The 17,670-nt window shown below is 38.6% G+C and overlaps 1 protein-coding gene across 6 annotated transcripts in view; it reads right to left on the bottom strand.

Moving 5' to 3' along the window:
- Positions 1-2,481: 2,481 nt before the first annotated feature.
- The window catches only part of LOC143885226 (protein ZINC INDUCED FACILITATOR-LIKE 1-like), a 77,953-nt gene continuing 62,764 nt past the window's right edge, over positions 2,482-17,670 (bottom strand). For 4 of the 6 annotated variants that reach the window (XM_077389332.1, XM_077389407.1, XM_077389542.1 and 1 more), the window contains exons 15-18: positions 16,149-16,193; positions 15,887-15,975; positions 8,998-9,041; positions 2,482-2,845 (exon numbers count right to left, since the gene is read on the bottom strand). In XM_077389332.1, the coding sequence (XP_077245447.1) occupies positions 2,754-2,845; positions 8,998-9,041; positions 15,887-15,975; positions 16,149-16,193 (270 nt within the window). In that variant the 3' untranslated portion in view covers positions 2,482-2,753. Of the gene's footprint in view, positions 2,846-7,469; positions 7,607-8,997; positions 9,042-15,886; positions 15,976-16,148; positions 16,194-17,670 lie in introns of all 6 variants that reach the window. The other 2 variants (XR_013253285.1, XM_077389621.1) reach the window with 2 other exon arrangements.

Below are 17,670 nucleotides of genomic sequence, written 5' to 3'. Positions count from 1 at the left end.
TTCAACTTTCTTCGGATCTTGTCACTTCCTCCATTCTTTGAACATGTTGAATGGTACATGAGGCGGTCACCAAGGATGGTTCTTCTCCAAGCTTCTACTGGCACTTGCTAAGCATGCTTGTAGGATCTCCATCTTGAGCTCTTGACTTGAATCATCTTCCAAGGATGATGCCTCCCATGTGTGTACAAGCTTTTTGGTCCATTGTGCATGTTGATCCTCAAGCCATGTGTTGTGTAATGGCAATATGACATGTCAAGTTCTTGTCTAAGGCACAACACTTAAAGACAACACATTAGTCCATAAAGACTAATCAATTTAGGTTTGCTAGCATCAAAACAACAAGAAAAAGGTGAATGTATGAGCCCTTGGGAACCCTTGGGCTTACACCCACCTTTTTATGGATGTCTTCATTTTTAATTCGATCTAACCTTGTGTGGCCGCACTTTCATCTAAGCATTTGCATCTCCACTACACTCATCTTATGCACATGCTGCTTCTTGGTGGCCCAATATTTTGAGCATTTTCATGAAGAAGGTGAAAGGATCTACCCGGCTCAAATTGACTAAGTCTACTCCTGACACTAGTTGGGTTCGTCTACATGGATCATTTTCTTCGTCTCTATTGTATCCAAGGTCAGGTTCTTTGTTATGTTCCTGGCCCTCAAGTCTTTCCTCACTGTTTCTACCCAAGTGGTTTTCGGTCTGCCCCTACCTCTTTTTACTCCATCAAGTTGGCACGAGTCGCTTCTTGTCACTGGAGCATCCAAAGGTCTACGTTGGATATGCCAAAACCATCTTAAGCGGTGCTCTCTCATCTTCTCCTCAATTGGTGCACCCCCACCTTTTTACGGATGCCTTCATTTTTAATTCGATCTAACCTTGTGTGGCCACACATACATCTAAGCATTCACATATCCGCTACACTCATCTTATGCACATGTTGCTTCTTGGTCGCCAACATTCTGAGCCGCATGGCTGGCCTCACAACTGTCTTATAAAACTTTCCCTTCAACTTGGTAGGTATTTTACGATCGCACAAAATTCCTGAAGCATGCTTCCACTTCAACCAACCTGCTCTTATTTTGTGGTTAACATCCTCTTCAATCTCTCCTTATGTAGGATTGAACCAAGATAGCGAAAGATATCCCTCTTAGGTACCTCTTGTCCAGCCATATTTACTACATAGTCGCCCTGCCTCCGTACATTACTAAAGTTGCACTCCATATACTTTGTCTGTCCTGCTTAGTCGAAAACCTTTGGATTCCAAAGTAGTTCTCCCTAACTCTAACTTAGCATTAACTTCTGCTTTGGTTTCGTCAATTAATACTATGTTGTCTGTTTTGGTTTCATCCGGTCATAATTATGAAAAGAACAAAACTTGTCAAGAAAAATTTTTCCATCAAAAATGTTTTTTCTCTCAATCCAAAGAGGGCCTTCTTCTTCTATGATTGTAAGCAACAGATTTAACTGTAAATCGCAGATGTGATCATGATGTCCAAGTATGAAAATCTTGAAACCATTTTTCATGATTCCTTTATAAATCCTTAGATATCAATATTGATATATAAATAAATTTAAAGTAAGATGGAAAGCTCCCATCAATCATACCATTGCCATGTAATGCAAACATGAAGTGATCTAACTACTTTCTCCAAACACCAAAAAGCAAATGGTTTTCAGTGGTTAGATCAGCCATGTCCCTGTTATCTTTCAATCTCAGCATTTCACCAAAAAGTTTATGGCCGAGCATCATAAACATTAACAGATTTCGCATTCTCTTTCTCTCTTATTCAATTTAGAAACTGCATAGCAACAATGCAACATTAGCATTGTTATTAATGTCGTAAAAGACTTAGTTTTAGATTTGACATTCATTAGGTAGGATAAGATCGACCTGCCTCCATTTCCAAAACCAAATCATATTCAACAAGGATCTTCTCTAAGCTTGATCTCTTCAACCTCATGCTAATTTTATCATAGCAAAACGCTGTTTTAAATGGCATTTTTTTTCCAAATAAACGCCCAATTTAATGGTTTGCCGTCTAATACTCCGTTTAAAATTTTTGCAGTCTGTCTTTTTATGAAAATGTTTTACACATGTTTAAAATGTGTTTTAAACTCAATAATCGCTTTTTTTGGCCAATTTTCCAACTTCACCCCCACTAAATTTTGTAAATTATAAAATTCCAAACTCATTTTTTTGTGTTTCCATTTTTTCACTACATTTTTTTTTGGTAGGTAAGCTGGGATTGAACCTGCAACCTCAAGGTTGATATACAAAGCCTCAGCTACTTGAGCTACAGACCCAACCCTACGTTTTTTAAAACCAATATCGTATTGAACTCGAATTCTTCCGTCCGTTTTTTGGCCAAACCATGTTTTGTTAACTATGAATTCGACAAGGATCTTTTCTGTTTACCACCATCTTACAGTAGACATAGAGAATGTATATGGTTTGGATGGAGTGTTAAGATGAATCACAGGCACAAACAACTTGATAAAAATTGAAATAGCAGGGGAGTAAACCAGCCTGCAAATAATAAACATTACATAATTACAAATGTAGGTAACCCAGCTCCCACAAAATGCCATTCAAGGCATGGAGCTGAAGCCAAGGAGAAGAATATTAAATTAGGAATCATAATTTCTTTTTCAATTTTAATAGATAGACCCATCTTAGCATTAAACTCTTGTTTGCCAATGTCTCTATCTCACTTTCATACTTCCAAGCCAGTGTTTGATTGGTGTTTCTGTCTACTTATTAGGTAGAGCAAGAAACGGTTTGAAGGTCAAGATCAACCCACTCAGCTCCACAATGTTTAGGAGAAAAAATATCATCTGATCACCTGCAGGTAAAAACCGGTCTTAAATATAACAAAAAGTATCCAATTATAGACATAAATTAGGACACAGAAAGATATATATGCATACGTTACCATTCAAAAATATATATAAAAAAAGAGGGATTTGCTAGCGTCAATTGCAAAAGGCATTTCGCGGATGGTCTGTTTGCCTGTGAGAGCAGCCACCTCACGAATGACGACAAAATCTGATGAAAAGCAAGCCTTGGTGATGCAGACTCTAGGCCCAATAAGAGGCATCTTTGCCCATTAGGATTTTAGAGATTTATTTTCCATGTTACTTAGTTTCTAGGATTTTATATTCACGTTTTCGTTTTAGGGCTTTTATTTTCCATGGAATTTTATTTCCGTTGCCTATATGTAGGCCTCATGGATTGAACTTTAATTAAGATTTTGATGATTAATTCAATTGAGAACTCCCCCAGATTTCTTTCTTCCTCTATTTCTTTCCTTCTATTCTTCTATTATTTCCTCTTCCTCTACTTCTTCTTCTTCTATTATTCTCTCTCCTCTTATTCTCTCTTTCTTCTATTTCTCTTCCCTACCCTACAACAATTTGGTATCAGAGCAGCAGCATATCAATATCACAAAGATTGAAATGTGAGCGAGCAGAATAAAAACAAAGATTGAAACTTGAAGAAGCCGCTCGACGTGACTGCAAAGCCGAAATTGAAGCCACAAACAGATATCAAGAGCGGCGCATGCATAAGTGGGATTTGCAGAGCCGCTTAGCTACTTCTTCTCCCTTACCACCTGTTGAAGATATTATTTCTCAAGAAGAGGAGACAGAAGTGGCTAATACTATTAAGGAGCCAGATTCTAGTGTTGATAAGACCGTTATAGACGTTGAGCCCATGCGTATGCCAGATACAATGTCCATGATGGCAGATACAGAATCAAAGATGGAAGATACAGAGCCAGAGAGTCTAGTGACTGAAGATGCATTACCAGCGCATGGAGAGCTTGAGCATTGCACTAAGGATATCTCTTCCACATCCGGACAGGAGCATAGTGACAGTGTTGAGTCTCCCGTGAATATTTAGACAGAGGATTTTAGCTCATCGGACGACAGCATTGAGCCAAATACGGTTCTAGTGGACGACTTTCTTGCTGATTCTATTGACCCTGGTGACATACTAAATGTTACCCTTTTAGAGGATGGCCTTACTACCAATAGCTGTCATGCTGATCCCACTGATCCAGGAGGAGTACATTGCTATCTTCCCAGCTACTTTACTTCTTCGGAGTGATTTGTGTTATTATGATTCTGCATGGCGATTTCGTCCCTATCGCTCCATCGGCATTTCAGACTATTCTCGTGGTTGTCACAAGCATTAGACATCAGGAGTGCCTCCAAGGTATTATGACTCTTACTGCTTCTTCAGTGAATAGTCTACATATTTGATCCGGGCAGACTAGAACTCGAGGGCGAGTAATTTTCAAGCGGGGGAGAATGATGCAGATTCTAAGCCTAATAAGAGTCATCTTTGCCCATTTGGATTTTAGAGATTTATTTTCCATGTTATTTAGTTTCTAGGATTTTTTTTCATGTTTTCGTTTTAAGGCTTTTATTTTCCAAGGAATTTTATTTCCATTGCCTGTAAATAGGCCTCATGTATGTAGCTTTAATTAAGATTTTGATGATTAATTGAATTGAGAACTTCTCCCCCAGATTTCTTTCTTCCTCTATTTTTTTCCTTCTATTCTTCTATTATTTCCCTCTTCTTCTACTATTATTCTCTCTCTTCTCTTCTTCTTTCTTTCTTTTATTTCTCTTCCCTACCCTACAACAATTTGGTATCAGAACAGCAGCATATCAATATCAGCAAAGATTGAAACGTGAGCGAGCAAAATAAAAACAAAGATTGATACATGAAGAAGCTGCTCGATGTGAAGAAGCCGCTCGACGTGACCGCGAAGCCGAAATTGAAGCCACAAACAGATATCAAAAGCGTCGCATGCATGAGTCGGATTTGAAGAGCCGCTTAGCTACTTCTTCCCTACCACCTGTTGATGATATTATTTCTCAAGAAGAGGAGATGGAAGTTGCTAACACTATTGAGGAGCCAGATGCTAGTGTTGATGAGACCGTTATCGACGTTGAGCTCATGCTTATGCCAGATACAGAGTCCATGATGGCAGATGCAGAATCAGAGATCGAAGATACAGAGCCAGAGAGTCTAGTGATTGAAGATGCATTACTAGCGCATGGAGAGCTTGAGCACTGCATGCTTGAGCACTGCATTGCAGCAATCAAAAAGAGCTTGAGCACTGCACTGAGGATATCTATTCCACATCCGGACAGGAGCATAGTGATAGTCTTGAGTCTCCCGTGGATATTCAGACAGAGGATTTTAGCTCGCCAGACGACAGCAATGAGCCGGGTACGGTTCTAGTGGATGACTTTCTTGCTGATTCTACTGACCCTGGTGAGATACTAAATGTTGCCCTTTTAGAGGATGGCCATGGATTGGTACTGCCCATAGCTATCATACCGATCCCACCGATCCAGAAGGAGTACGTTGCTATCTTCCCAGCTACTTTACTTCTTCGGAGTGGTTTGTGTTATTATGATTCTGCATGACGATTTCATCCCTATCGCTCTATCGGCATTTCAGACTATTCTCGCGGTTGTCACGAGCATTGAACATCAGGAGTGCCTCTGATGTATTATAACTCTTACTGCTTCTTCAGTGGATCATCTACATATTTGATCCAGGGGGACTAGAACTCGAGGGCGAGTTCTTTTCAAGCGGGGGAATGATGTAGATTCTAGGCCTAATAAGAGGCATCTTTGCCCATTAGGATTTTAGTGATTTATTTTCCATGTTATTTAGTTTCTAGGATTTTTTTTCATGTTTTCGTGTTTAGGGCTTTTATTTCCATTGCATGTAAATAGGCCTCATGTATGGAACTTTAATTAAGTTTTTGATGATTAATTGAATTGAGAACTTCTCCCCCAGATTTCTTTCTTCCTCTATTCTTCTATTCTTTCCCTCTTCTTCTATTATTCTCTCTCTTCTCTTGTTTCTTTCTTATATTTCTCTTCCCTACACTACATCACTCGGTGGCTGCTCTCACATGCAACAGACCATCCACGAAATGCCTTCTGCGATGGACGCTACCAAATCCCAAAAAAAGATATGCAACCATTCAAAATTATATATATATATATATATATATATATATATATATATATATATATATATATATATATGAGGAAAGAGAAGCTACACCGCCGGTGTAGCTAACTTAGCTACACCGCCGGCTTAAAATACAATGGGCCCACATTGTTTTGGTGATCCAAACCATTCATTTGATTGGCCCTCACATAGATAGGGTGTCCACCAAAAATCAGTTCTATAGGATCATCCCAACCCTTCAAACTGTGGAGGCAAAAATGGACAAATTTGTGAAGTTTTTACACGTTCATTTTTGCCTCCACAAATCGTAGGGATGGGATGATCCTATGGAGCTGATTTTTGGTGGACACCCTATCTATGTGAGGGCCAATCAAATGAATTCTTTGGATCACCAAAACAATGTGGGCCCATTGTATTTTAAGCCGGCGGTGTAGCTAAGTTAGCTACACCGGCGGTGTAGCTTCACTTTCCTATATATATATATATATATATATATATATATATATATATATATATGAGGAAATGATTGTGAGCTTGAAGCTCATATAGCTTATATGAGCTTGAGGGCCCAAACACATGGGTCCCACATTTTTTGAGGTGATCCAAACCATTCATTTGCAAGGCTCCATCATAGATAGGGTGTGTATCAAAAATCAGCTCCATTGGATCATCCTAACCCCTCCAAAAGCGGAGGGCAAAAATGGGCAGATTTGTGGCAAACGGTGTTTGTCCATTTTGCCCTCCACTTTTGGATGGGTTAGGATGATCCTATGGAGCTGATTTTTTGAACACACCCTATCTATGTAAGGGCCTTTCAAATGAATGCTTTGGATCATCCTAACAATGTGGGCCCACATGTGTTTGGGCCCTCAAGCTCATATAAGCTATATGAGCTTCAAGCTCACAATCATTTTCCTCATATATATATATATATATATATATATATATATATATATATATATATATATATATATATATATAGAGAGAGAGAGAGAGAGAGAGAGAGAGAGAGAGGAAACTGTTGGTGAGCTAGCTTGCCCAATCACATGGGGGCCCACTTTGTTAGGATGATCCAAACCATTCATTTGAAAGTCCCTTACATAGATGGGGGGTGTACCAAAAATCAGCTCCATAGGATCATCCTAACCCCTCCATTTGTGGAGGACAAAAATGGACAGACACAAATCTGCCCCATTTTTGTCCTCCACAAATGGAGGGGTTAGGATGATCCTATGGAGCTGATTTTTGGTACACCCCCGATCTATGATAAGGCCTTGCAAATGAATGGTTTGGATCACTACCCAAAATGTGGGCCCCCATGTGATTGGGCAAGCTAGCTCACCATAAGTTTGGTGAGCTCAACAGTTTCCTCATATATATATATATATATATATATATATGCACACACATAAAGAAAGATCCTAGCTACTTGCTTGTTAAAGGTGCTTGCTCGCGGCTATTCGTACATTTGGAGTTCTGCCCTATAGCCGATTGTGCTACTTTCAATCCTTAGTAGCGGGTATTAGGTGAGAGGGCGGCTATCTCATAGCTGTTACTGTGCTTTCTGGATACCTTTCCATGCTTTAACAAGCCAGCTACGCACCTGACATCCACACTCGTTTGTTTTGGTAATAATAACTGGCTTATGAAAATGTCATGGGAAATTTTGGTCATCGACCATGAATTAGAGACCATTTTCTTTTTTAATAAAGACAATGCTTTTTTTTCAATAAATTGCCTGGGGGCAAATTTGAGCTGACATATTAGTGTATATCGGTAATGTTTTTATGTAGTGGCAGTAATATATATATATATATATATATATATATATATATATATATATATATATATATGAGGAAACTGTTGGTGAGCTTAAGCTCACCAAACTTATGGTGAGCTAGCTTGCCCAATCACATGGGTCCCACATTTTGGGGAGTGATCCAAACCATTCATTTGCAAGGCCTTATCATAGATAGGGTGTGTACCAAAAATCAGCTCCATAGGATCATCCTAACCCCTCCATTTGTGGAGGACAAAAATGGGCCCCCATGTGATTGGGCAAGCTAGCTCACCAAAAGTTTGGTGAGCTAGCTTGCCCAATCACATGGGTCCCACATTTTGGGGAGTGATCCGAACCATTCATTTGCAAGGCCTTATCATAGATAGGGATTGTACCAAAAATCAGCTCCATAGGATCATCCTAACCCCTCCATTTGTGGAGGACAAAAATGGGGCAGATTTGTGTCTATCCATTTTTGTCCTCCACAAATGGAGGGGTTAAGATGATCCTATGGAGCTGATTTTTGGTACACCTCCCATCTATGTAAGGGACTTTCAAATGAATGCTTTGGATCATCCTAACAAAGTGGGTCCCCATGTGATTGGGCAAGCTAGCTCACCATAAGTTTGGTGAGCTTAAGCTCAGCAATAGTTTCCTCTATATATATATATATATATAAGCCACATATTAAGGTTACGGAGTGAGATTTATTTATTTTGCGTTTCTTGGCTGAGAGGAAAGAAAAGATTGAGCATCCACAAAATATGATACTCATTGTAATTCAATGTGTGTGATCAGAAAATCAATTTGTAAATGTTCTCACCAAGGCTATTGGAAAAATGTAGGCCATATGAGATTCTTCACAATCTGGGCATGATAGTTATCCAAAAACCAACTCGAGGAGGTATTTGATTTTGATTTTATACGAGTATTTGTCCCTATTTATTTGATTTTGTTTTTCAATCTTTCACAATCTGGGCATGATAGATATCCAAAAACCTACTTGAGGAGTTGTTTGCTTTTGATTTTTTATGGCATCTTTACCCTATTTATTTGATTTTTTTTCAATTTTTAGAGTTTGGTTGTAATTAGTGTAATCTGTCATCTGTAGCTAATAAAATATATGAGATAATTGAAGATTATACAAATTATCTCCAAACATTCCATCTTTCTTCATTTTTCTTCTTTCTTTCAGATAAAGTTAAAGTACGTACCAGGGAGGAAGGAAGCAACTTGACGCTTTTGTGCCCAAGAAAACCTGCAATTTTTCGTGAACGTGTTAATATATTAAAAAGCGAAGAATAATAATAAAAGCAGCCAAGAGCAAGGTACCAAGCAGAAGAAAGGAACAAATATAAAGAGCCATTGAAAAATATAAATTAGGCATATTATTCCAGTAAACTATATCAATGGGGATACTCCAAAGTTGGCTAACCAATAATTACAAAGGCTTTCTATAACAGGATGAAAACAACGCACAAATCCATATCAATACAATCTACCACTCAAGTATCTACATGAAAAATGGACAGATACTGTTTCTGCCCATTTTTCCCTCCACAAATGGAAGGGTTAGGATGTAGGAAACAAGAGATCAAAGCACCCAAAGCTTTGATACACTTGTTACACACAATCAAAAGCATGGTTTTAAATTTCGGTTTCGGACCCTACCGAAATCGAAATTTATTTTTAAATTTCGGTCATTTCAGCCGAAATCCTAACTGAAATCCGAAATTTTCAGATTTTGGTCCCAACCGAAACCGAAATATTTCGGCCGAAATTTCGGATTTCGGCCGAAATTTAAAACCATGATCAAAAGCAAGAAGCAAACCCACCAAAAATACATGCCACAAAGGAAGGGAAGATAGAGACAGAGAGAGAGAGAGAGAGATCTTTACTTTAATATTATATTCCAAATACAAGAACCATGTACACCACACCTATGATTTTTGCAAAATCGTTTTCTACCTCTCTGTGTATTCAAGATTCACAATTATCCACTCTCTCTGTGTATTTTCAACTCTTACCTCTATTCACTCTATTAACGTTACTTCATCTCTCTTTTATAAGGAAAATTAAAACATACTCCTAATAGGAGTCTAACTCCACTAACCATAGAACTATAACAAACTAAATCCTACTAAGACTCATCCTCCACTAAGACAGCCCTATTCTACCGAACCATCAATCCTAATCTAACTAGGATTCCTAGCTTGACTAGAACTCGACTACCATGTGGGCCCACACCGGTCGCATGCCATACCGCGCCGGCCCGTCCCCTCCGGCAACGTGGACACAAGTCGGCAATGACTCTCAACATAGGATGATCCTATGGACCTGATATTTTGTAGGCACCCTATCCATGTAAGGGCCTTTCAAATGAATGCTTTGGAATACCCCAAAAATGTGGGCCCACGTGAGTTTTTGACGCTCCTTCTCAGATAAGCTATCTGAGTAGCTGCTCACAAACCATTTACTCTGTGTGTGTGTGTGTGTCTGTGAAATACCTCAGCTGAGTAAGAGAGAGATTGAGAGGAATTGACAAACACAATCAAAGTATAGTTAATATTCTACTCAACTCAACTCAACTCAACTAAGCCTATGTCCCAAGCTAGTTGGGGTCGGCTAATGAATCCTTTAGAAAATTTTCATGAAGGAGGTGAAAGAATCTACCCGGCTCAAAGTGACTAAGTCTAATCCTGACACTAATTGGGTTCGTCTACATGGATCATTTCTTCCATTCTCTCCTATCCAAGGTCATGTTCTCTGTTATGTTCCTAGCCATCAAGTCTTTCCTCACTGTTTCTACCCAAGTTGTTTTCGGTCTGCCCCTACGTCTTTTTACCTATATATATATATATATGTTTGTATATGTTGATGAGTGAAGTTAGATACGGCCCAATCAAAGAATTCTTTTTTGTTCACTAGAGGGCGAGTCTTGGCGCAACGGTAAGGTTGCTCATTGTGACCTGGTGGTCACGGGTTGGAGTCACGGAAACAGCCTCTCTGCAAAGCAGGGGTTAGGCTATGTACATCTAGCCCTTCGCAGACCCTGCAATGGCGGGAGCCTCGTGCAGTGGGCTGCACATTTTTTTTAGAGTTCACTCTTATGTTAATTAATAGGGTCCATCATTGGATGGCCCTATTGGCAATCTTTATAATTATATTAATTTGTTATTATATTATAAGTATTTTATTTTGTGGTATTGAGGATTCTAACCACACAAAATTTCTCTCATCCTCTTCTCTGTTTTTCTTCCTGTTTTTCTTCATCTTCTTCTTTCTCTACTTCCTGAATGTAGGCGGTGATGATTCTTCACTTCACATTGGCAACATAGTTTGATGATCAATAATTCAAGAAAGAAGAATAATCTTAATTTACAAATTTTTTAGTTTCTCTTCTTTCTTCTCCTTCTAACTTGCCTTCTCCGCTATCAAAGTCGTGCATTAAGGATGTTACCATCTCCGCTTACGGAGTTATTGGGATATTCACACAATCCTACACCAAGGATCTTCCCTTCTTTGCTTACAGAGTTGTTCAGACCTAATTCTTGCCATCCCATTTAATCAAAAACACTAATCCCGCCAAACCCTACCTATTTGAAAACCCCAATCCCAAAAATCACACCATCATACCTATTTGAAAACCATAATCCCACCAAAGCCTACCTTTGAAGCCCTACTCTCACCACCCCTCCTATTCTAAAACCCTAATCCCATCAAACCCTAACTTCAAAACCCTAATCCCCCAACCTCAAGATCAGATTACCACTTTTACCAACCCACCTATATGAAACCCTAAAACCCTATCTTTGAAACCCTAATCCCTCATGTCCCTTTTTTGACACCAAAATTTTACCACCCGGTCAATTTGAAATCCTTAAACCCTTATACTTTTGAAAATCCTAATCAGTTTGCACCCTTCAAAAATCGCAGTCCGTTTTTCTATACTCATTCACAAACCTAACCCTAGCATAACCCTTATCCTCAACCCTATACATCATTCAGAACCTCACCACATCATTTTACCACCCATACATCCCACTACTCAATCCCTTCATTCCAAATTCCAAAAGTCCACCTACCATCCTATTCGTATTATTAAACCCCATCTTTTTCAAATTTGGGATCTCTTCATCCTCACCCATCTCATTTGTAGGTGCGAAACCTTCATTCCTTCTCATGGGCTCTTTGGAGCTCCGTGGCATTTACTTTCTTCCCATCCTCCGTCCTTCTTTGTGCTAATTAAAGATGATTTACAATCACAATAATTATCCTCAGCAACCTCATTAATAAGGATTGTGATGTGAAACTGACATGCAAATATAAGTGGACCGCTGTGTTTCGTATGAAGGCTGTTTCTTGCTCTCATTGTGGGATGATGTTCTTTGTTCGGACTGCTGATCTATTTGGTACATGCTGATGAAAATTGTGGTGTGATATGCCTTTTCTATCTGCTATTTCTTTTTTGTTATGAACTGATCTGTTGATATGCCTTTTCTGTCTAATATTTCTATCACAGCTGAAAGTCTACAATCATGGAGCTTGCCACCATTCAAATAACTTTTGTGCAGCTCAATGGACCACATTACCTCCAATGGGCCCAATCAATAAAAGTTACGTAGGGCGCAAGAGGTAAATTGAAGTTTTTAGCTGAAAATGGAACACCTCTAAAGGATCGTAAATATGACGACTCACTCTATGAAAATTAACATATTAAGATATGGAGCCTCATGTCATTGCATATACCATGTTCCTTGATACTGCCAATGAAATTTGGGGCACTGTCCAAGAGATGCACTGCTCTGACGCCAACATCCCCAAGGTCTATGAGCTGTTTGAGAACATCTTGTTTCAACAATGAAATGAGAGTATGAGTGAATACTACAATAGTCTGTGTGGTATGTGGGAAGAGTTAAATGTAAATCAATCATGACATTAAAGTTGCATCGAGAAGAGTTTAAGGTCACTAAATTCCTCTCTGACCTTAGCCCCGAATATAACTCCGCACATGGACAGATTTTGGCAAGCAAAGAGCTTCCTTCTTTGAACAGACTTTACTCAAGTCTCTAACGAGTTGGACTCTCCTATTCCAAACCAACTATCAACGATAAGTCTTTCACTAATGTTAGATGAAGCATTGTAATTTACATACCCGATTAGAGGCATTCTTGACATTTCAGAGGAGATTCTCAAAAGGATTTCTCCCTTCCTATTTATAGAATTTTGTCATTGGGCCATTAGCAATTGCCGCCACCTCCCTCATTTTTCTTCTTAATGGGAAGTTACGTAAATGGCCCCCTTTTTTGAAATTGAGATGACTCATCTCCTTCACTAGAAAAGGTTTTTTTTGTTAATTGTTTACCTTTCCTTAAATTCAGGAACTCTCATTCTTAGCTTTACGGAGTTGAAATCCTGAGTTATTTTATCTCCCTTTCTCTGCCCAAACCTTCTCTAATTTACGACAAGATGCAGGGAAACCTTTTTCTTCTCTTCTTACAACTTTACAGTTTCAGGTACCTCCTTTTCTTTTCTTCTTCAAGACAAGATGCACATAAACCCTTTTCTTTTTTTCTTATACATTTATTTATTACCATTGTTAACCTTAGGCTTCTTATATTTTCTATGGATAAAGTGATGTTTTTATCCTTTCTTCTTCAATGCAAGATGATCAGAAACCGTTTTCTTTTCTTCTTAAACCTTTACAAATCCCAACCAATGATTTTGTTGTTCGATATCATGTGCACATGAACTGTTCGATGAAATGCATTCACTACTTCAGGTTTTGATTTATTTGGAGCGGCTGTTTATTTGGTTGAGATACATGACTTTATAGTAGTTACTAAAACATGACATGTGGAAACAGGCGTGCAGAATTTATTTTATCTTATAGTTCTTTATTGATTTGATCCATGAGTTTGTCACTTTATGCGAATTTTAAATCAAAGAAAAACAAATTGTAATATAGGGTCACTGCTTTCTTCTTCTTTTTTTCGTTCTCTTCATTTGATTCTTTGATTTTAGCAACATCAATGCCTGCTCTTATTTGCATATCACTTTCAGGATATGCAATAAGCACCAAAATCAGCACAATGTGTTCTTATTATATTTCACTGCTTTCTTGATGCTCACTCATTGTAAGCATACTTCGCATGGTATAACATCTGGAGCACATACGATATGAATCTACTACATTTATTTCTCCACAAAACTGGAAACAAAATCAGTGTATCCCTCTCAAGTCTCGGACTGTTTCCGCCTAATTTCTCTCAAGCGTCAAAAAAGTTAAGCTCTTAGTCAACCAAAACAAAAACAAAAAATTGAATGAAAAATACTATATATCATCCAAACAGCATAAAATTGCATCCTTATAAACTATAGGGTGTCACCCAAACAACATAAGTACTATATATCATCCAAACAGCATAAAATTGCATGCGTATAAACTATAGGGTGTCACCCAAACAACATAAAACTTATTTAAGAATTGGCAGTATTTTGATCTTTCCGTGAATCTGATACTTGCAGTGCCAACAAAATCAGTACATCCAAATGCTTCCTAAATGAGATTGAAAGATCCCACATCGGAAAGGGAGGAAAAGTTACTGGGCTATATATGTGGATTTCTCTTCTCCCTATGTAGACGCGTTTTCAGCATCTCCAAGGGGCGGGCCCTGCGGAGTGGGTCGGGCACGTTTAGTGCTACAGGAAAACAAAACCGGGGAGGGTAGATGACCCAGAACCGGACAATATCTACACAGTGGGGTCGGGGCGTGAAATAATGGTATCAGAGTGGGACCTCCCATTCAGTAAGGTGTGCCAGTGAGGACGTTGGGCCTTAAGGGGGGTGGATTGAAAGATCCCACATCGGAAAGGGAGGAAAAGTTACTGGCCTATATATGCGGATTTCTCCGCTCGCTATGGAGACGCGTTTTCAGCATCTCCAAGGGGCGGGCCCTGCGGAGTGGGTCGGGCACGGTTAGTGCTGCAGGAAAACAAAACCGGGGAGGGTAGATGACCTAAAACCGGAAAATATCTACACAGTGGGGTCGGGGCGTGACATAATATTGAAAGATCCCCCATCGAAAAGGGAGGAAAAGTTATTGGGCTATATATGTGGATTTCTCCTCTCCCTATGTAGATGCGCTTTCAGCATCTCCAAGGGATGGGCCCTGCGGAGTGGGTCGATCACGGTTAGTGCTGCTAGAAAATAAAACCGGGGAGGGTAGATGACCCAGAACCGGACAATATCTACACAGTGGGGTCGGGGCGTGACATAATGGTATCAGAGCGGGACCTTCCATCCAGTACGGTGTGCCAGCGAGGAAGCTGGGCCCTAAGGGGGGTGGATTGAAAGATCCCACATCGGAAAGGGAGGAAAATTTACTGGTCTATATATGTGGATTTCTCCTCTCCCTATGTAGAAGCGTTTTCAGCATCTCCAAGGGGCGGGCCCTGCGGAGTGGGTCGGGCACGGTTACTGCTGCTGGAAAACAAAACCGAGGAGGGTAGATGACCCAGAACCGGACAATATCTATACAGTGGGGTCAGGGTGTGACATAAGACTGTTAAACGAAGAAATTTCCCCAAGGTCTAAAGTCTTCAACATAAGATAACCATAAAAAATTGCTTAGATCTTATGGTTATTCAAACTGCCATGTTTGAAATAGAATCAAACGGAAATACTTACGACCATGGTTTCAAATTTCAGCAGAAATCCAAAATTTCGGTCAAATTTCGGCCGAATCCAAAATTTTCGGATTTCGGTGGAGACCGAAACCGAAATTTGCCGAAATTTTGAATTTCGGCCAAAATTTCGGAATTTTGGAATTTCGGTCCGAAATTTCGAGAAAAGTGTATTTTTTTAAAAAGAAAAGAAAAATAGGTTACAAAATTTCAGTCCGAAATTTCGAAATTTCTTGAATATTCATTTTTCATTTTTTACCAAATTTCGACCGAAATTTCGAAAAATCAAGGGTCCGAAATCGAAACCGAAACCGAAATTTTAAACCATGCTTACGACACATTAATCGTTGCTGGTATCTTTGTCAAGTATATTTTTGTTCATGTGTAGAACATAAATAAATTGCATAGGGTACTTACAAAGCACCTCCTCCACCTGGACCAATTGCTTTGAAAATAGACATTGCAGTCATAGAAATGCCATTTGCAGCTCCTCTTTGGTGTTGAGGCTGTTAATGCAGAATCAGGTCAAAATATGCCCTTGAAATTAAAAAAAAAATGTCTTCGAAAAAAGTAGGATTTATGTTGCCAAACTCGGCTGAAATTTTAAATCCTTACCAGAAAACATAAAAACTAAACAGACAGAGGACAAGATAAATTCAACCAATGGGTGGAAAATTACCACAGCATTATTTTGAAGAATGAACAATCCCGTCATAATGGTCATCTAAATGCATTAAAAAAACACTAGTAAGAGAAACATTAATCATCTTACCTACTAGCAAAAAAGAAAAGAAAAGAAAAAGGGAATAATAGGAACATATCATTTCAAAGAGAAGTGGTAGGTTGGGCTTACTCTATACATATTTATGTTTGTAAACACATCATATCTATAGATCTATGTATCTACATAAAAATATACATACAAACATATATAAAAGGTTTTGATATCCTCATTGTTATAATGGCAATCCTCTTCATTTTACACAACACTTCTCTGGTTGGCTGTTGTTAGCTTTTTGAAAAGTTTAACAGCCTTTTCCTGCTATTTTGAGAAGTGTAAAATGAGAAGGGAAGTGCCATCATCAAAACAAGGGAGTGTGAATATCATTTTCCTATATCAGCACTCCTTTGTTTGATGATGATTAATTCTATTAAACAGTTTTGCTGGTTGGTCGTTGATTTGTTTTTTGTCTTTGTTTTGATATTTTAACATCTAACAGCTGTTAGAAAAGTGTGTACCTATATTAATGTGTCCATACACTACAGTTAGTGGCAGGTCTAGGTGTTATCATTGTGCATGAATTTAAAAAGAAAGGTCTACACAAAATAACAAAGTTTGGCTTAGCCCTGCATAAACTGCGAACTGATTTAGCAAACTAACTAGCCAGATTAAGCTATTTCTAACCTAATTTCACTTAAAATATAGAGAATTTCAAGCCATGTTGACAAAACTGGACATGGATCTCCTAATGATGGTTCTACTGAGATTAGAAGTCACCTCTTTATGTCTAAAATTTGAACTTCATAATATTGTAATAATTTGCTTTTCTACAGAACGTAAATATGTGTTTTGATCTTTTACCATGAACGAAAAGAAAGCATAGATGATGGAAAGCGTGGAGGGTATGGAGTTAGAAATGCCTCCAATGGAACCTTTGATACAACCCAACTTCTGCATCAAGGCTCAAATCACCCACCTCAAAATAACTGATCTTTTTGCCTCTTAAATTTAGACCATAAATGGTTTTGGCCTTCTCCAATCACTGAAAAACTTTCATCCGTAATTTTTGGGATTGAAGTTTCTCGTTAGGAAAAGGAATAGAGTTATCATCTCCCCTTTAGATCCCGAAATCAGACAGATTGCAAAATGGTTGTTGGGTGCAAAGAGAAAAATCTCAATAGTAACTTTTTTGGAAAAGAAATTTAAGTAGTAACTCATTGGAATGTTCCGTAATAATCTTTGAAGTTAAACAGGATTCTGCACTTTTTTAAAGGAAAATCTACTTGGGATTTTGTTTCAAAACTCTGCCACTGAAATTATTGCTTTGAGAAAATCATTTTTATCAACTTTGTCTCAAGAACTGTCTTGAATTCTGTTTGGATAGAGGGCCTAGGTTCAGTGGGGACCAGACTCTTGACCACATTCAACCTTTGATGCAATCCATTAAATTGATGCGTATTTGACATCGACTTTGTACACT

The sequence above is a fragment of the Tasmannia lanceolata genome, unplaced genomic scaffold (assembly GCF_043159265.1).
Source record: "Tasmannia lanceolata isolate RefF3 unplaced genomic scaffold, GAP_Taslan_0.1 ptg000002l, whole genome shotgun sequence".
Taxonomy (NCBI): domain Eukaryota; kingdom Viridiplantae; phylum Streptophyta; class Magnoliopsida; order Canellales; family Winteraceae; genus Tasmannia; species Tasmannia lanceolata.
Note: the sequence above shows the minus strand (reverse complement) of the source record. Positions and strands in the feature narration are given on the sequence as shown.